The 21,700-nt window shown below is 34.9% G+C and overlaps 1 protein-coding gene across 1 annotated transcript in view; it reads right to left on the reverse strand.

Moving 5' to 3' along the window:
- Nucleotides 1–21,700, reverse strand: part of SHOC2 (soc-2 suppressor of clear homolog (C. elegans)) — a 98,676-nt gene that overhangs the window by 16,052 nt on the left and 60,924 nt on the right. Inside the window, exon 3 of the mRNA XM_011927885.1 lies at nt 11,109–11,246. Within this exon, the coding sequence (XP_011783275.1) occupies nt 11,109–11,246 (138 nt within the window). The remainder of the gene's footprint in view (nt 1–11,108; nt 11,247–21,700) is intronic.

The following is a 21,700-nucleotide window of genomic DNA, read 5'->3' on the forward strand; positions in this document are numbered from 1 at the left end:
TATCAAAACTGTTATCTCTGCATGGCAGAATTATGGAAGAACAATTAAAAATCTGTTTCATTTTGTCTGCATTTTTCCTAATTTTCTATATTTTAGGTATGATGTTAAGTTGGGGGAAAAAAGCATGTAAAATTGTGTATTTTGTATGATTTCAACAACGTAAGAAACAGGCATGCAAAAAAGGGGAAGAAAATGTATCAAAACTGTTATCTCTGCATGGCAGAATTATGGAAGAACAATTAAAAATCTGTTTCATTTTGTCTGCATTTTTCCTAATTTTCTATATTTTAAAATTTAAAAACATTTTGATAAGAATAGATCTATAATTCTAAAGTCATCCTAATTTTTAAAAAAATTGTGACATCCTTCCACCATCCTTTTTCTTTTGGATGAATATTTTACATTACAGAGATATTTTATATAATGTGACCAATTTGCATTATATGCCTGTACATGGTTTTAATAGTATATTAGACAATATATTGCAGGTTATTTCACTTAATTCTGGTTTCTAAGTCAATTTGTTTTAAAGTTCAAAATGTGCTCTCTTAACAATGCAAAGACCAAGGGAGAAAATGCCAATAAACAGTATACATCATTTGCCAAATAAAGAACAAAATAAAAATGCCCAAAATTCATTTTAGAATTCCTAGTTTCCTGATATTTAACTCACTTAACTCTATGCTCTGTGATAAATTTCTACCCACCTCTTGACAAGTGCACAGGCGCACCCACAGCACTGTGCCAATACCTCTACGTCATGATTACACCATATTATAAATGTTTATTTCATGTCTGTGCCATTTTTAGACTTAGTGAGCTATCCACTGTCAGAACCCTAGTGCAGAGCCAGACACTGGTAATATGTATTTGCTGTTTACTGAGAGTTTATTATAATAAAGCAAAAATTGAGAAACATTAAAAGGGTAGGTTGTATTCTATAAAACTGTGTTTATAGAAAGGGAATAAGTATATATTTATCTAGTTAAAAATGTTTTCTAATATCAGTTTTATCCCTTCTAAGTCAGTCACAAAATTCTATTTGTATTCTCAAAACGTATTTCTCATGTTTGTCCCTTCTCCAATCCCACCCTCATCAATTTTTTTTTGTTTTAACAGACAGAGTCTGACTCTGTCGACCATGGTGGAGTGCAGTGGCACAATCATGGCTAGCTGCAGCCTCAAACTCCCCGGCCTAAGGTGATCCTCCTACCTTAGCCTCTGGAGCAGCAGGGACTACAGGCATATGCCACCACATCCAGCTAATTTTTGTATTTTTCTAGAGATAGAGTTTCGCCATGTTGCCCAGGCTGGTCTTAATCTCTGTGCTAAAGTGATCCACTCACCTCAGTCTCCCAAAATGCTGGGATTACAGGCATGAGCCACTGCACCTGGCCAAAAACATTTATACTAAAAACAACCTATTTCCTATTGTATCAAATGTAAACACTCTTTGCTAGCTTCTAGGGGTCCTCATGATATACCTCCACCCATCAATCAAGCTATTATTTAACTGCTGTAAAATTGCACAGTGCCACACAAGACATAGTCTCTTCTCTCAAGAGGCTTACAGTACAGTGGTTTATTTTCACAAATAACTATAATACTTAGTAGACTACGATAATACCCTAAAAGAAGTATGAACAAAATCTTTGAATGTTCACAGATGGGGGAGACAATTTCCAACATAAAGGATCAAAGCTGGCTTTATAAAGAAAGTGAAAAAGTTAATCTTAGAAAGAAGGAACATGTCTGTCTCTAGGAACAGGAGAGAATGAACAAAAGATGAGCAAACAGGGAAAATAAATGTAGAAGTAAGAAGTTTGGGCACTTTACATGGTAAGGGTCATCTTCTCCATAAAGTGAACACATAAGCTAAATTGTGAAAAAAAAAGAGTATGGTGGTTTTAAGTTTTAGATAGCCATCCTGTGACATTTGATAAAAAGAAATGAAAAAGATACCTAGGAAGCAGCAGTAAGAGCCATCTGAGCGTAATCAGCAGGGACTTTACCATAACATTTGTGAAATAACTTGTCACAGTCACCAGCTAGTTGGCGAATCCAACTTGGCTCCCTATCAACAAATCTTCCTTCAAGATCTTCACTGACTTTGCTCCACTTAGTTTGTTTCCTTGACACAGAACCATGCTGTGCTCATTCTCACCTCCATGCTGTTTGATTGTCCTCACTTGTTGTGTTCACGGACTGCATTTTTCTTCCATACTGATTCCAATGCATTTGTTCATTAAGTCATTCTTAGCCATTTTTATCAAGATCTTACTGACCTCCTTGTAAAATGAATACACCAGCATACTGTTTTCACCGTAAGTTGGCAATTAATTATATTTGGTCTTATGTTAACTGTTTCATGGATCAGTTATCTCCCTCACCAGACTAAAAACCCAGTAAGTGAGGAGCTTTGCGATATTTCTCTCCACATAATTTGTTTCAGTGCTAAGCATACAATAGGCATTAATTCATACTTTCTTAATAATTACAAAAACTAAAACATTTCATTATTTGTCCTCCTTTCCATTAGGAACAAGACACAAAAAATTATATGAAAGGCCCATAAAAATCTATTTTCTTCAACTCATTCTTATTTTATAAAATAGCATGTCTATGCAATAGAGACTTTACTGGACATAACTGAAAAACATATATGCTCATCTGGTCTATCTGAATATAAATTAATTATTCTACAAATATCTGCAGGAATTTTTCTGAGATATCCAACATCTGAGCAGTCCATACTTAGATATCAGCCGGGAAGGAACTACTAACAATTCCAACTTTCTGCATTCGCACCACATCACTTTTAGTTATAAAATATGTAAATGTATCTTCCTATTTTCCTTAGATAACCATGGTTTATAGTCTGTTACATACCTATGGAGACCTGTCTCTAAGCACTTATTTATACATATAATACAGGGATTTCTTATGTTTATGTGTTTGCTTTCATATAAATGAGATCATTCTATTTGCTTCTCCCCTCCCCCAAATAACAGGTGATAGAAATATTTCTATGCTGACTAAACACAGATATACCTCATTCTATTTAACCATTGTAAAGTGTTTCATGGTATGTGTGCCATTATCTCTCCAATCATTGCTCAACTGATGGCATTTGTTTAATTTTTTAAAAAAGAATTATGTAATAAATACCCTTAGACATATATCTCTGTGTATACGTGAAAATATTTCTTATGTGTCAGAGGATATAGATATTTAAAATTTTAATAAATAACAAAAGGCTACATCATTTTTACTTCCACCAAGAGTGAAGAATAGCCCCATTTACTCATATCCTTGTAAAATGGGGAGGGATGGTATCAACATTTTATCCCTTGCCTATTCCATTCCTATGGCCACCACTATAGCAAGGTCAGCAGAAGTGAAAATTTTCCTGCGAGTAGTGATCATGTTTGATTATAAAGAACTTCGAAATCTTCTGATAAAATTTTAATTTCCTGTATGCAGCTGCAGATAAAAAGAGGCAGCTAACCTTTAAAAATAAAATGGAAGTAAGACAGACCATCCCTTTTTCTCCTTTACATCACCGCTTTCCCTATGGAAGAAAGTTGTTTCATTGTAACAAAATGGCTGACTCGTTCACCAAGGGGTCTTTGAAGTCTGCCATAAGAGGGCAGAATTTATTAACAGAGGAAAGTCTCCATGATCTTACTCCATCAACTGACATGCCTCATTCAATAACCCTTTACAGTATCACAGGAGATGAATGCAATAAACATGTTTTTTATTCTCACTGAAAACTAAAAAACTTTCTCTGGTAACAATGATTAGTAGGGGAACCAAATTCTAAATGTTTATCAACTCAAATCCTAGTAAATAGAACCAGATTCTTGAAACTTCTCATCCAAAACCAAATAACTCTTAAGTTTCTCACTTTTAAAACCAGAGTAGGTTCCTAGAATTTAAAAACTACAAAATAAAAATAATGTAGCTAAATTGCTACATGACATTACCTAGTACCAAAACGAGCGGTAATTTAAATTAAGAGCTACCTCAACCTTTGTTGGATCTAAATTTTTTGCTTTTTGGTGAGGCAGAAGGGGTTGAATTTCTAACACTGTAATCCATGAGAATAGGCTATTCTGATGAAGAAATTTCACATTTGCAAAGGCCTTATCACTTGAGACTGCTGGCAAATTCAAAGAGTCATCCACATTTTGCCAGAGTCTATTACTCTCAGCTAAATAAAAGAGGTTAAGAAAATTAAGGATGAAATATCAAAACTCTTTTATGCCAGAAGAAAACATCAGAAGTCTAGCTTTTATTGCGATTCACCCTCTGCAGTGGTTTCAACTCTAACCTCTCTCAATGAGTGGTTTTAACCACAAACTAAACTGCAACCTAGAAATCAACACATGCTTGCTGTAATGTTGAGCCACCTTGACTAAGAAATAAAATCACTGTTGCTGAGCTTCTGTATATAAACGTAGGCTGATCAGTGCCAATCACTGGCATTTAGCTTTCAAGTGCTTAACTTTGTCTATAAATTGTTCTGTGCTCCACTTTGACAGCTTGCTTTCTCTTATGCTGTCAGATTTTAAAAATATGGTGAAATCAAATGGCTATGAATTAAAATTAGATTCTTTCAATTTCAGCAAATATAACCAGCAGCTTTAGGTTAATTTAGTATAACTTTTGAGTAAGACTAATTTAAATGATCATAATCTTATTTTAACAAAGTGGCAAAAAAGTAGTAGGAAAGACTCAGGGTTCGAAGGATGAAATGTCAAAGGTACAATTATTTTTTTAGAAACATTAAACTAAAAGCAAACTGAAAAGTAAGCAACACAGAAATTCCTGAATGTTAAAAACCCAAATAACACCACCATTAAAAAGAAAACTAGTAAAGTTGTTATACGTATGCTGCACTGTAATTACCTAAAACCCAATTACTAAAATGACTAAAATGCTACTTGTTGGTATAACCATAATTACTGTAACATTTCTTCAGAGCCCAGTGCAACAAAAAGGCCTCTGTGAATTGTTCTGTGCTCCAGCCTTGAAGGCAAGGTTTTGTGGCATAGTTCTCTCCTAATATCATTTTGAGAAGAAATAGAAAGTAAAATATTTTTTCCTACTTCAGACCGTTTCTTCCCTGGATTACATAAAACTACCAGAGGTACCAGAGGCTTTAAAAAACATCAGGTTCATACTTTAAAACAAAGTAACTGTTGGAATGAAGCTTAATATTTTCTTCTGTTCATAGCTAATTTCTCAATGAGAAAATATTCATATAAAATAATACATTTTTTAATTCAAGAAGGCAGACTAACAGTTAAATCAGAGAAACTATAAATATGTATTTAAGCACTCTCTTACTTAACTGCAACTTGATAAACCCCAACCCATTTCCTTCTGTCTCTTCCTCACATCCTATGAGCTGTCAGCAATACTAGCTGCTCAGCCTGGAAGTAAATGGCAGCAATTATCACAGGGGAGTGATAGTTACTCCAGGAATGTTCATGTTAAATAAAGAAAAAAGTAAAAACATTCTGGTCTACTTATAAGAGAAAAGAAAAGAAGGAAAAGGCAAGTAAATACAGTGATTTCTGGAAAGTAACTGTAAGATGATACAAGATTTTATTTTCAGTTATGAATTTAGGGCAAGATTCTTTAGTCCAGCGAAAAGAGAGTGGGCAGCTGCTTCCAGACTAGCATCAACTCTGCAGAATAGGTGTTGGCCTTTCTGTTTTTCATTTTAAGTTATACTTTCCCAGAACTAGAGTAGGATTTAAAAAAGGAAAAGTATCAGGAGAACCATAATTCAATTAAGTTTCCACTATTGAGGGTAAATTGTTCTTCCTCAATAAATGAGAGTGAAAATCTCAAAGGTCAATTAAAACTGTTGAAATTTGTAAGAGACCAAGACCCAAAGGTCAAAGTTGCCCACCAAACCTCAATCTTCTGCTACATAATCAAAATACTAGCACTGGAAAGGATGGAGAAAGACAGAGTAATTATTTTAATAAACATGGTAATTGATAAATGACTACAATGTCATAAAAAGTTTCAATAAATATTACCAATTTACTTTGCCATTTACTCAGAGTAACAGCTGTACTATACTTGGCGACAACTATCAAATCTATATAAAAGTAAATGCAATGTTATTTAAAATTTTCTTGTTGTTAATGTTTCAGTTCTCATTGATTTCCAATTTGTAATACTGTAATCTGACTCTATAGAATAAGCTAGAGGTGAGACATATGTGTTATTCTGAGATAACATCTAAACTACAAGAGATTAATACTAAAATCAAATGTTTTCATATTAGTAAACACACTTAAAACACAGAAGAATCACCTCTAATAGGACACTAATCCTACTTACTAGAAGACTGTATCATATATCACTACCTATGCTTTCTCTGTTTGCCACGATTATTCATTTCAGTACTTTAATCGTATGCACCTTTGACTATTATTTAACAAGACTGAGATAGACACATATAAAAATATTAAATAATAAAATATTGTTAGACGATTTGAGACAGAGAAGGTTGAATGAAAATCATGCTTTATATAGCTATCTGATCAGTTGAAGGAGTAGGCAAAGTTATACAGATATTTAGGAGAAAAGAGTTCTAAACAGAGAGATGGGAAGTACAAATATCTCAAGGCTAGAATTTACCTGATATGTTCAAGAAACAATAAAATGTCTAGCATGTGTAATATCCTAAGATATACACAGTGACTAAACATCAATGAGAAGGATAAGAAAATCACTTTATAACATTTCAAGTATCTTAAATTTTAGTTCTCCTGTCTGATTTGCAGTAGAGTAAAGCAACATTTTGTTTTTCTAAGACTAAGAATTTGGATTTTATAAAAAGTCATTTTTTGAAAGTGCTTTTAGGTGACGTTTCACTGAAAGTGATTATGATGAGATTATGCATTATTCTTTCTTTTCTTCTTTACCATTCCAATTAATTGGTTGTTCATACTAACCAAACTTACAGACACATATTTCAATGTAAAAACATACAACACAAACTAAATATGTCACTGTGTGACATATTTACTATACTGAACACTACACTGAATATATGCTGAATACATATGGCCAACAGAGAAAGCATATATACACTGAATATATACTGAATATACTGAAGAACACTGTACTGAAATAAAACTTAAACCTATATGTTGAATTGGCCCAGAGTATACTAGGAAAATGTGATCCTGAAAAATAAACAGTGAGAAATAAAATATAGTTCTTAAATTTCAGAAATCTAGAAATAATACTTTGGCTGGCCAAGTAAAATGACTAAGTCACTTATCACGGGGGGGAAAAAAATGGACTGGCCTCATCTTTGTACATTCAATTCCAGAAGAAGGTAGAACTATCTGTTAGTTCTACTGAGATCCTCAAGGAAAGGAAATTTGACCCAATTATTTATATCCATCTAAACTGTTTCTGAATTATAAAAGCTATACACATACAAGAACTATAGGAGAATACTGTTCCCATGAACCATTTTTGAGAAAATGACTACCAACCAGACTGACTTCAGCCAACCAAGAAATGACTGAGGCAACTATGGCAACAGGACTGCTGATGAACATTAAGACTAAAAACAAAAATGGGAATTAGTATAACAAGGTATGTGTTACCTATGCTGACAATGCAATTAACAAAAATAAGAAGAAAAAGAGACTCCTCCAGAAAGGGCAGAAAGTAGAATAAACTCATTGATTGCCTCATCCGTACCATAATTGATATTTATGGATCACTCTACCCAACAAAAGTAGAATACATATTAAACTGCACATGGAATACTTTTACTATGATGAAAGAATTCAAGTCCTATCAAGAATGTTTTTGACCACAATGGAGGTAAACTAGAAGTCAAAGTCTAAGGTTTTTGCCTTTAAAAGTAATAGCAAAAACCGCAATTACTTTTTTACCAACCTAATAAATAAGCCATAGATCACAGAAGAAACAAAAAGGTAAATTAGAAAATACTTTTAAAAGGAAAATACAATATATCAGAATTTGTGGGAAGCTGCTGAAGCAGTACTGAAGGGGAAATTTATAGTGCTGTCTTTATGAGAATAATAGAAAGGTCTCAAATTAATGACCTCAAGCTGCCACCATAAGAAACTAGAAAAAGAACAAATAAAACTCAAAGTAAGCTGGTGAAAAGAAATAATAAAGTTCAAAATGGAAATCAATGAAATAAAAACCAGAGAAACAATAGGGAAAATCAATAAAACTAAGAGAGGATCAATAACATTGATATACTTCTAGCCAGAATGATTAAGAAAAAGAGAGAATGTACAAGTTCCTGATATCAGGAATTAGAGAGGTGGCATTACTACAGATTCTACAGATATTAAAATAACATTAAGAATGTTATGAACAACTTAAAGCTTTAAAATATGATAAATGAAATAAAATAAATATATTCCTTGAAAGACCCATATGACCAAGTTTGCTGAAGAAGAATGTAATAACCTGAATAGCCCTATACCTATTAAAGTAATTGAAATTGCTTTAAAAAAAAAATTCCTATAAAGAAAAGTCCTGTCCTGGATGGCTTCACTGGTGAATTTTATCAAATATTAAAGGAAGAAATAATGCAATTTCATACCAACTATTCCAAAAATTGAACATATGTAGCCAGCATTACCCTGAAACCAAAAACTAGATAAAGATAGGTTGTATAATATTACATGTGAATTTATTGTTTATTCAAAACAAATACATCTAATATTTAGAACTTCTACCAGAATGTAACTTTTTAATTTATTTCTTCTTGGTAAGCAATTTTGGTCTTATTATCTGGGTTTTTATCAAGTTCAGGGAAACATTATAAAATTAGATTTTATAACTGTATCACCACTATTTGGCCTTCTGGAACATCTAGTCCTATCTGCCATGACTTTGTAATTTTTTCACTTCTTTTCTACACATTTCTTTTTGATCTAGATTCTAGGGGACTTTTAGTTTATCCTAGAGACCGGTTTCTGGCTGTGTTCATTTGGTTATATGGAATTTTCCATTAAATTTGATTTGGCAAACATATCTCTAAGAGTTGTATTTTATTCTTTGTTTCCTTTTTGTATCAGCCTGATCATATTTTAAACACGCAGTTTAAATATCCTTTCTATGTTCTTTTTCTCCTAGGATCACTTCTCCTTGTTCATCTTGGCCATTTCAATAGACTTTAAAGAGGAAAAAAAAGCATGAAATAATTATGCTTGGTCCTTATCATCTTGAACCAGAAATCTGACTCTCTTATTTATACAGGACATTCGGTAGAATATTAATTTTGGATATTAATAGAATAATTCAGTTATGTGTTGCAGACAATCTTGCCTTTCAGAGGGACATCTAAACCATAAACCAGTTAACTAGAATATGTAATCTCTTTCCACTACAAATAGTAATATGATAGTGTCATGGGCCAAAAATCAGGGAAACATAGATTCTAATGGCTACTTATTACATCCACGTTTCAGCTTGCTTTTCTGTAAATAATTGTCCTGTATAACCTAAGACAGTCTATGCAACCCTGCTAAGAAATTCCCTAAAACTGCTTTGTTTTAAGTAATGGTAGGTAATTCACATAAATTCTCCCAATAAAAAAATAAATAAATAAAAACATCTTCCAAAACCAAAATCAGAGAGTTAACAACATAATGACTAAGCACCAGACCAGAAACAAGCTGGGAACCCAGATACAAGCAAAACAATGGAGATAATTCCGTCCTAAGAGCACATCCCTAACTGGAAGACGCAGCTAAAAGGCTAAGCCATTTTTTCAGCAAGAGTCAAAATCTAGGGTCTGCCAAGGGTGAGGACTCTAGTCATCAACCTCACCTGGGACCCTCTAGAGCTGCACCCTACCAGTAAGGGTGAACTGGAAATAAAACAGCCATCCAGTTAGCCTGCAGAAAACCTTTTAATCACTTGGGGGACCAAAAAAATCTCAAGCCTTGAACACAAATGGATTAAAGTGATCCCCTCTCTACTAGGTACCCAACAGAGGCAGACAGATAACATCATCACAGGCCTCAAATTATTTAGTAATCATGCCTCTGAAATACTCATGACTGGACCAAGCGTGGTGGCTAAGGCCTGTAATCCCAGCACTTTGGGAGGCAGAAGTGGGCAGATCACCTGAGGTCAGAAGTTCAAGACCAGCCTGGCCAACATAGTGAAATCTCATCTCAATTAAAAATAGAAAAAAATTAGCCAGGCGTGGTGGTGGGCGCCTATAGTCCCAGTTACTCAGGAGGCTGAGGCAGGAGAATCGCTTAAACCCAGGAGGCAGAGGCTGCAGTGAGCCAAGATCGCACCACTGCACTCCAGCCTGAGCAGCAGAGTGAAACTTGTCTCAAAAAAAATAAAAATGAAAAAAGTAAAATACTAAATATTCATGACTGAAATTATGTAAATTAAGTAGAGATGTAATTTTTCTAAATAAACATAGTATCCTTATACCACATTAATAACTAAAAAGGCATCAGAATTTTTAAAATTCCCTTTACTGGTATAAATTTATGCGCAATCGGAAAAATAAACAAGACTACATAAACACAGAACATATCACAGCTCAATTCAATTTTTTTGCAATTTGGCTAAGTCTCTAAAACATATTTTGAACTTCAAGTCATCTCCTCGCTTATCCCCTTAGTATTACAGATAAACAAACTTTAAAGTATACTGGCCGTGTTTAAAAAACTAAACAACAATGGTTTTATTTTTCAGTATGAAATACTTTAGCAAAGAAAGGACCACACCCAGTATAATAACATGCAACTCAGAAATAAGCAGAAATAGAAAAAGCCACCCATTTTGCAATCTAAACTATGACAGAATATATACACATGTAACTCTACATTCTCTCTCTTTTATAATCCCATTGGGCTCATTTCCTAAAACCTATTTTCTTTGTCAAGAAAAGGAAATGAAAAGTGATTTTAAAATATTATCTTAAAAGTTTTACAACTTTGGTAATTGTGAATTTTAATCCTGAATTTTCATTACCAAATGGACCAAAAATAGTCCTGTTAATATCCAGTTAGCTATTAACAGCTATCAATATCTTCTTTCTCCTCTCATACCTATAGTATCTGGGAGATCTAGCAGTTCATTGTGCTGCAAGTCAAGGTTGGTTATCTGTGTACAGTTTCCAATCTCCTTTGGAAGGTGTTCAAGTTGATTGTGAGCTACATCCAGCGTAATGAGGTTACATAATTCACCTGTAAATTGACCAACATAAAAATTCAATAAGCATTAAAGAACATACTAGATAATACTTGTAAGCAAGAAAATAAATCTTATAATTTCTGAAAACAACTGGAAACAAAACCATATTAGATAGGCAACTTTTATTTTAAAATTTTAAATCATTTAGTGAACATACTTGCATTGTAAGAAAATGAAAATTTCTTTTTCTGTATCACAATTGCATTTTCTTTCTCAAAAACTAAGTCAACCACAAATCTGAAACCATTACTTCAAGGTGACATCTGATAAAATGTTGTTTGTGAATGATTACTTTTCCAACCTCTTTAAGTAACCAATTCAGTCACAAATGTTTACATATATTCCAAAATTTGAAGTACTGATTTTGTTAACCAAATTCAGCATAAATAATATCAGATACACCTTGAGTTCAGTTTGAGGGTCATAATCTACCTCAAGATATGGAAATAAATGGAAATGGAAAAGTAATTTTAAAATATTATCTTAAAAGTTTTACAACTTTGATAATTGTGAATTTTAACCTTGAATTTTCATTACCAAAATGGATCAAGATAGTCTTCTTAATATCCAGTTAGCTACTAATAGCTATCAGTATCTTCTTTCTCCTCTCACATCTATAGTATCTAGGAGGTCTAGCAGTTCACTGTGTTGCCAAACAAAGTTGGTTATCTGTGTACTGTTTCCAATCTCCCTTGGAAGGTGTTCAAGTTGATTGTGAACTACATCCAGCTTTCAAATATGAATCTCATATTTCATATTTGAAAGCTGGATGCTTTCGAATATGCATGTGTTCTGATGTTATATAAATGCATAAATTGACATTTATAAATAAAAATTGCTTCTCAATTTACTAGGACTCTAAAAGGACAGAAAATAAGGTATATTTCTCCCTTTCCATTCTGGTTGAAAGGTCTGTATTGGCAATTTAAATTACCCGTAGTGTTACTGAGTTTTAAAAAACCTTTTCATTTTTATTGGTCTTGTCAAGGCTTTTCTATTATATTTTTTAAGGCAGAGGTTGGAGATACAGAAGAGTACAAACTATAGAACTCTGAAGAATGGGTGTGTAACACATTTTTAAGCCACACATAATAAACACAGGCAACAAAAGAAAAATCGATCTTAGATTTTATCAAAATTAAAAATTTTAGTGCATCAGAGGATACTATGAAGAGTGAAAAGGCAACCTATACAGTGGGAGAAAATATATGCAAATCACATATCTCATAATGGATTGATATCTAGAATATATAAAGAACTACAATAAAACAAGACCACCACAAAAAACCTCAAAGAAGCCGATTTTAAAAAGGGCAATGGACTTCAATAGATACCTCTCTAACGATATACAAGTGGGCAATAAACACATGAAAAGATGCTCAACATCAGTAATCACTAGGGAAATGCAAATCACGAGATATCACTTCATACCCATTGGGATGGCTATTATCAAAAAATAGAAAATAACAAGTACTAGTAAGGATGTGGAGAAATTGGAACCTTTGTGCACTGCTGTTGGGAAATGGTACAGTTGCTGTGAAAAACTGCACAGTGGTTCTTCAAAAAATTAAACATAAAATTACCATACAAGTCAGCAATTCAACTTCAAGGTATATATCCAAAAGAACTGAAAACAAGGACACAAACACGTATTTGTACACCAATGGTCATAGCAACATTATTCACAACAGTCAAAATGTGGAAACAACCCAACTGTCTATTAACGAATAAATAACCAAAATGTGGTACGTATATATAAAGGAGTACTATACAGACTTGAATATATTTCTGATAGGTGCTAAACATGGATAAACCTGGAAAACATTATATACCACGTGAAATAAGCCACACACAAAAGAACAATTTTATGATCCCTCTTATATGAGGTACATGGAATAGTCAAATTCACAGAGACAGAAAGCAGAACGGTGGTTAGTAGGTGCTGAGGAGAGAGGGGAATGAGGACTTATTGTTCAACAGGTACAGAGTTTCAGTCTCAGACGATGAAAATGTTCTGGAGATGAATAATGGTAATCGTTGCACGGCAATGTCAATGTGCTTAATGCCATTGAACTCTACAAGTAAAAATGGCTAAAATGATACATTACATGTTATGCATATTTTATAATAAAAAAACTTATGGGACATAGCTAAGCCAGTGCTAAGAGGGAAGTTTATAGCACTAAATTTTTACATTACAAAAGAGGTAGGATCTCAAATCAGCAATCTAAGTCCATCTCAAGAAAACAGAAAAAGATAAAAATAAGTCCAAGCAAGCAAAAGGAAGGTAATAAAAATGAGTACAAATCAATAAAAATGAAAACAAGGAAGAAAGAGAATAGTTAATGTAAATATAAGATGGTTTTTTGGGGTTAAAAAATCAATGCTTATAGCCCTCTGCCATGATTTACAAAGATAAAAAAGGGAGAAGACACATATTTCAAATATTAGCAATAAAAAAAAGGAATACAGATCCTACGGTGTTTAAAAAGATAAAACGGACATACTACAAAAATCTTTGTAATTATAAATCATAAATTCAAAAACTTAGAAGATATAACCTAATTATTCCAAAGCCACAAACTACCAACACTCAATCAATATGAAACACAAAACCTGAATAGTACTATAACCATTAAATAAATATTTTAACTAAAAAGTTTTTCAAAAAAGAAATTCTAGGCCCAGATGGCTTCACTGAAGACTTTTACCAAATGCTTAGAAATGAATTAACACCGATTTTATGCGATGTCTGCCAAAAAATAGAGGAGGAAACAATTTCAAACTCATTTTATGAGGTATTACCTTGATATTAAAATCAAAGACAGTACAAAAAAGAAAACTATAAATCAATGTCTCTCATGAGAGTTCTATGTCAGGAACTCAGACACAAAAATTCTCAACAAAATATTAGAAAACTGAATTCAACAATATAAAAGGGATTATACATCATGACCAAGTACGATTAGGATTAATTCCAGATATGCAAGGCGGGTTTACTATTTGAAAATCAATCAATGTTATTTACCATATCAACAGTCTAAGGAAGTAAGATCATTTGATGATTCATACAAGGAAAACTTTTAACAAATGCAAAATGCATTCATGTTAAAAACCATCACCAATTTAGAAACAGTGGGGAATTATCTCAATTTAGTAAAAAGCTTCTATAAAAACTTACAGCTGACTTCCCCAGTTTCCAATCTAACACATAAAAAATTTTGAAGTCATTGCTCCTGTCCTCACAACAAGAAAAAGGCTGAATAAAATGAAGATTATCAACTCTTCTCATATCCTTTTGAGATCAAAGGACAAACCTCTGCCCCCAGAACTGGAGAGAAATGTGATACAGAGTTACCAGGAGTAGAAGCCACAGCTGGGAGCTTGGTAGGAACACTTACTGAACTAATTAATTCATTCAGACAAAAAATTATTGCTATGTACATTCTCTTTTTTCAGGCCCAATACTGGGCACTGAAGAAAGAGACTACAATATACCAAATGCTTGTATTCATGAAACTTACAACTTGGAAAAAGACAATGTGATTTGAGGGAGGCTACAGAGAGTCTCTGCTCCAAATAGGTCTCCTTCACTGCTTGCTTATAAAATTTCACCATTAAAGAGCCATTCTTTTGGATCTTCATGGCCATTCACCTCAAAGTTCTTTATCTTTAAAGTGGTGACCCTTTCACTGACTCATTCATGAAAGAAAAACTTCCTGTGCAACTACTGGAGATTCAACAGTGCAGGAAATGAAACAAGTTTCCATCTACATGAAAGATTCAGCAGTGCAGGAAACAAAGCAAGGTTCCATCCACATGAAACTTACACTGTAGTGTGCATGGAGTGGGGAATCATAAAATAAAGAAATAAAGTGTCAGGATGTGATAACTGCTGTAAACAACAAGAAGAAAACACACAAGGAAAGGAAACTGGAACTTTGACTGTTGGGGGAAGATGGGGTGGGGAAAAAAAAAGCATGTTTGAACTGAGACACAGGGGATTGGGAGGGGAAATAGGCAGAAAAGGAGAGGAGGGAAAGAAAGTGAGAAATCTAGGGTCTTAAATATCACCCTAAGGAATCTAGACCATTTTGACCAGATAATAAAGCACAATTTCAAGTTTTTAAGCAAACCATGATAATCAGAGTAATGTTCTAAAAAGTCTGTTTTCTCTAGATTTGAATGGATGGACTGGAGAAAGAGAAATAAAAAATACAGAGCCTAGGTTGACGCAACCGCAATTAGCCCACAAGAAATAGTGTGAAAGTCTATACTATATCAATGGCAGTGGAAGTAAGTGAATGAATAACAGGCCTACTATCAAGAGGGACAGAAAAAGTGACAAGACACTTTGGGAGCCCAAGGAGGGCAGATCACGAGGTCAGAAGATCGAGACCATCCTGGCTAAAACGGTGAAACCCGTCTCTACCAAAAATACAAAAAATTAGCCGGGCATGGTGGCGGGTGCGTGTAGTCCCAGCTACTTGGGAGGCTGAGGCAGGAGAATGGCATGAACCTGGAAGGCAGAGCTTGCAGTGAGTCGAGATTGCGCCACTACACTCCAGCCTGGGTGACAGAGCGAGACTCTGTCTCGAAAAAAAAAAAAAAGTGACAGGAATGTGGTAGAATATCGCTTTTCAGACTACATATGGTGAAGGCCTGGTTCTTTGTCTTTTGCTTTTCCCAAGTGGTTGTAGATGAATATTTAAAACATAAACTCACACACTTGGATGTCTCAGCAATGTCAAATTGTTATATAAGATTCTAAATGCTTACTTTCCGTTTCTGTTCTTAATTTGGGCAAACTAGTAACAAATAGTTGGTGGCCCAGTACTTGTCTAGTGAGTAGGCTACACCTTGACTAGAACTAGAACAACAACAAAAAAATTCTCTGATTCTAAGATATTGAGTCTGGGTTGATACAGAAGATAAGATGCAATTATGAGAGAGGAATGGAATCCACAAAGAAGAAAAGTTGAGCTGAAGTTATAGTTTGGTCATGATGAATTTGAGATACCAGTGTGACATCTACGTAAAATATTTAGTGGCTAATTGTGGGGGAAAAAAACATGAAGAAAATGTTATCATGGTAAAACATTTTTGTCCTAAGAGAAAGTTGGATTTAACATCTGCAAACATTGAGCTCTGGCTAAGGGTAATGGTGGAGTCGTGTTGATAATTTAAAACTGTGGATAAAATATTTAAAGGCATACAGGGATACCAAAGTTAAAACTAGAGGGAATTTTAACCCTTAAAAAGAAGGGAACTGTAGTAGGCAGACTTCTAAGATAACCCCCAATGGCCCTGCCTCATGAATAATTGTATACATTATCTAATTACCCCTCCCTTTGAGTGTGGGCTAAACTTAGTGACTTGCTTCTTACCAATAGAATATGGCAAAGGTGATGGGACGTCACATTTGTGATTCAGTTACAAAAGATTGTGACTTCCATCTTGCTAGCACTTTAATGACTTCTTAGCTTACATCCTTTGATAAGGCAAGCTGCCATGCTGAAAAGACCCATGTGAAAAGGAACTAAGAGCAGTCTCTGGCCAACAGTCAGCAAGAAATTGAAGCCCTCTCTCCAGCAACCTGCTAGGAACTAAATCCTAACAAAAACTACATGAGCTGGGATGTGCATCTTTTCCCAGGTAAGCCTTCCCAAGCCCTGGCTAACACTATGACTGAAAAATCTTGTGAGAGACCCTAAATCAGAAGGTCCAGTTAAGTTGTGCCTGATACCCAAACCAAATAAACTATAAGATAACAAATGATTGTTGTTTTAAGAGTTATCTTTTAGAGTAATTTGTTACACGACAATAGACAACTAATACAGCAATCACATGAGATTCACCTTCATAAATGCCTTTTTATAAAGCTTTTACCATGAAGTTACTAAAAAATCTGTAGGTGAAAAGTAAATCTCAAGTCAAAAGCCAAAGTCCTACTGCCAAGAAGCCAAAGGACAGGGTTCAGGGTTATAAGAGTGACTGGAATTCAAGGTTGGATACTCTGTAAAGCAGGAAATCACAAAGAGCAGAGTCCTAAAATCTGCAAATACATACTCCTCAAATTTTTGCCTGACTCTGAAAATGCATATGGGAGAGGAGACTGCAAGGAGTCCAAGGGAAGAACCACAGCTAAAAGGCTAAAGGAGCTGAGCAGAGATTTCAACAGTCGCCAAAGTTCTTTAAGAGTTTGGATTTTCAGTCTTGTCAAGTTGTTGGAGAGTAAGAAAACAAAATTCCAAGAGGGCTATAACATAGGAGAGTAAAGACCACATCTTAAAACTAAGGAATTTACCCTAGGTTTAAGGATATAACCAAATAGCATCACCCTTAGAAGAGCTAAATCTAAGTCTCTATGGTCAAGATGACTCAACAGCAATTTAACTGCCTAGCAGAACAAAATGTAATACTTTTCAGAGGATAACGGAATCCATAGTAGTTACAGTATTAGCTATTTATACTAGCCAATCAGAATTACTAGACTGTCGTTCTATTTACCACCATGGATGCAACTAGAAAATGAAAAAAATGTTTGAGAAAATGGTTTGCTGACTGTAGACAATAGCCATATATGACTGTGCTCCCTTGTATCAAAGGAAAACAATAGGAGGTCCTATGATTGCCCCAGGTTACTGCCTGGAGCCAGGTTCCAGGTCACAGAAAAAGCAGAGAAGGAATATAGAACAAGGGCCAATAGTTATTACTAAGTTAGAGCAAAATATTTTAGTCTAGGAAAGCCAAGATGATTAGAATTTGTGAGGCAGAACTGGAGACAGAAGAGAGTAGCAAATAGATTTGTGCAATCTGCAAGAAAGACTTATTCAGTCTTTGCCTAAATTCTTATCTGCATTAGGTGCAAACAAACCACCAAAGGCTAGGCAAAGACCTAGCAGCAGCAACCCAAACAATTCCCAGCAGTCACACAAGGTTGTGAATACTTTGAATTCCTACCAGCCACAAAATAGACCTTGTAATATATAGTTTATCAGGGAGTCATCAAAATTTATTACCTTAGCAGTGGGGCTAAATTAGATGTAGACAAAAGGCTACTAAAACTACCATAACAAAGCTTAAAAGCAAGCCAGAAAGGATTAAACTGACTACAAAAAAATTTAACTGTATGCCAGGACACAGTCCAGCACTATTAAAAGAATACAACAAAATCCAAGACTTAACAATGAGAAAATTTTATGAAGCTCACATCCAATTAAAAATTACTAAACATGCAGGATGGGTACAGTGGCTCACGCCTTAAAACCCAGCACTTCAAGAGGCTTAGGCGGGAGGATCACCTGAGGTTAGGAGTTCAAGACCAGCCTGACCAACATGGAGAAACCCCATCTCTACTAAAAACACAAAATTAGCCAGGCGTGGTGGTGCATGCCTGTAATATTATCTACTCAGGAGGCAGGAGAATCGCTTGAACCCGGAAGGCGGAGGTTGCAGTGGGCCGAAATCACACCATTGCACTCCAGTGTGGGCAACAAGAGCAAAACTCTGTCTCAAAAAAAAAAAAAAAAATTACTAGACATGCAAGATGCAGGAAAATAAGATCCACACCAGGAGAAAAGTCATTCTGTAGCAACAGAAACAAAAATAAAAGATGAAACTATAAGACAAGGACAGTGAAAAAGCTATTAAACAATGAGCTCCATATGTTCAAGGTAAAAGAAAACTTGAATAAAAATGACACCCAATGGAATGTATGGACGTGAGAAATAAAATACCTGATATGAAAACTTCATTGTATAGAACAGTAGATTTAGACACTGAAGAAATGATATACAGCAACAACAAAAAAAAGCTATAAAACTATCTAAAATATACACGGACACACACAGACAAATAGAGCATCAATGACCTAAAACATAAAGTCTAATATATATGTAATTAGAGACTCAGATAATAGAAAAAAAAAGGACCAAGAAAGGGAAAAGTTACAAGAAATAATGGCCAAAATTTTTCCAATTTTGATGAAAACCATAAACCCACAGATCCAAGAGGCTCATAAACTCCAAGATAAGAATAACAGCAGACTTCTTGTCAAAAACTAGGCAAGCTATAAGAAAACGGAGAGGTGTCTCTAAAATACTGAGGGGGGAAAAAAGGAAACGTTCAAACTAGCATTCTATATTAGGAAAAACAGCTTTCAAAAATGAAGGCAGCAAGGTGTGATGGCTCACACCCTTAATCCCAACATTCTGGGAGGCTGAGGTGGGTGGATTGCTTGTGCCCAGGAGTTTGAAGACCACTCTGGGTAACACGGTAAGACCCTGCCTCTACAAAAGATACAAAAATTAGCTGGGTGTAGTGCACACACCTGTAGTCCCAGCTACTCGGGAGGCTGAGGAGGGAGGATCACTAGAGCCTAGGAGGTCGAGGCTGCAGTGAGCCATAATCACACCACTGCACTCAAGCCTGGGTAACAGAGTGAGACCCTGTCTCAAAAAAGAAAAAAAAAAAAAAAAGCAAAATAAAGATTTTAAAATAAAGCTTAGCAAAATCATTTTGAGCAGACCTACACTACAATATGTTAATGCACGTTCTTTGGGCAAAAAGAAAATGATTTGAGGCCGCGTGCGGTAGCTCGCGCCTATAGTCCCAACACTTTGAGAGGCCGAGGTGGGCGGATCACCTGAGGGCAGAATTCGAGACCAGCCTGGCTAACGTGGTGAAACCCCGTCTCTACTAAAAATACAAAAATTAGCCGGGTGTGGTAGCGTACACCTGTAATTCCAGCTACCCAGGAGGCTGAAGCAGGGGAATCGCTTGAACCCGGGAGGCAGAGGTTGCAAGGAGCCAAGATGGCGCCATCGCCCTCCAGCCTTGGCAACAAGAGCAAAACCCCGTCTCACAAAAAAAAAAAAAAGAAGAAAAAGAAGAGAAGATACAGCAATGAATACTAAAATTAGTGAGCAAAAGATTAGGGAAAAACAAGGTATCTGCATAGTCTAAAAACATCTCCCAAGATAAATTAAAAAGAAAAAAACATTAACTTTAAAGTAGAGAAGCACAGGAGAAATCACATTAACCAACTGGTCAAGGTCAAAATCACCAGTAATGAGACTTATCAATATGAATTGATATAATTCACTGGAAAAGGCATCACAATCACCACTGTGGTATCCCTGACAAAAAAACCAAACTCAAACTAGTCATGAAAAAAAATTAAACGAAAAATGAGTGATATGCTATAAAACATCTGAGTGGTACTCTGCAAAAGTATCAGTGCCATTAAAGGAAAGCCTTTCAGTCTTTGCTTTCAGATTGTCAAAGATCAGAGGATACCATGGACACATATATGACTATTAAAAATGTAACATGGGCCGGGCGCGGTGGCTCACGCCTGTAATCCCAGTACTTTGGGAGGCTGAGGTGGGGGGATCTCGAGGTCAGGAGACCGAGACTATCCTGGCTAACACGTTGAAACCCCGTCTCTACTAAATATACAAAAAATTAGCCGGCTGTGGTCGCGGGCACCTATAGTCCCAGCTACTTGGTAGGCTGAGGCAGGAGAATGGCGTGAACCCGGGAGGCGGAGCTTGCAGTGAGCAAAGATCACGCCACTGCACTCCAGCCTGGGCAAACAGAAAATAGACATTAGTGGAAAAACCGGTGAAATTAACTAAAAGTTGTAATTTAGTTTATTGTACTGTATCACTGTTAATTTCTTGGTTCTGATCACTATACAATGGTTATATAGGATGTTAATTAATATCTAGAAACTGAGCGAAGGGTATATGGAAATCTTCCAAAATTGTTTTGAAACTTTTCTGTAAGTCTAAAATTTGTTCAAAATAAAAATTGTTGAAAAATTGTTTAAAAACATAATTTAAACCTTACTGCAAAATAGGATCAATGTATTATTATGGGACTTATGATAGTGAAGAAGTAAAATGTATGACAATAATTGTACGAAGAATGGAAGGAAGGAAATAAAGGTGTTGTGAAGTTCTTAGGATATATGCAAAATAATACAATATTATTTCAATGTAAAATGTGTCAAGTTATGATACGTATTGTAAACACTAGAGGAAACACTAAAAGAAATCCCACAAAGATGTGTAACTAATATGCCAAAAGTTGAGATAGATGAAACTTACATTTAAAAAATACTTAATCCATAAGAAAGCATGAGAGGAAGGGAAAAAAGGAACAAGTGGCTGTCAGGCAGGGTAGAAACACAAGACCTAACTATATGCTGTTTACAAAACCCATTTTAAAAAGCTAGAAAAAGTTATACAATGCAAGCACTGTATGACACTGCTGAATGTAAAACATTAACAACCAACTTGACCTTGCTGATATTTTACAATTCTCCAAAAAACAGCAGAATATACAGTCTTTTCTTCAACTGCATTTAGAACACCTATCAAGACAAGTCCTATTTTATAAATCAAAGCAAAAAAAAAATCTGAAAACCTCTCTCATATAT

Source organism: Colobus angolensis, unplaced genomic scaffold (assembly GCF_000951035.1).
Source record: "Colobus angolensis palliatus isolate OR3802 unplaced genomic scaffold, Cang.pa_1.0 Scaffold75, whole genome shotgun sequence".
Taxonomy (NCBI): domain Eukaryota; kingdom Metazoa; phylum Chordata; class Mammalia; order Primates; family Cercopithecidae; genus Colobus; species Colobus angolensis.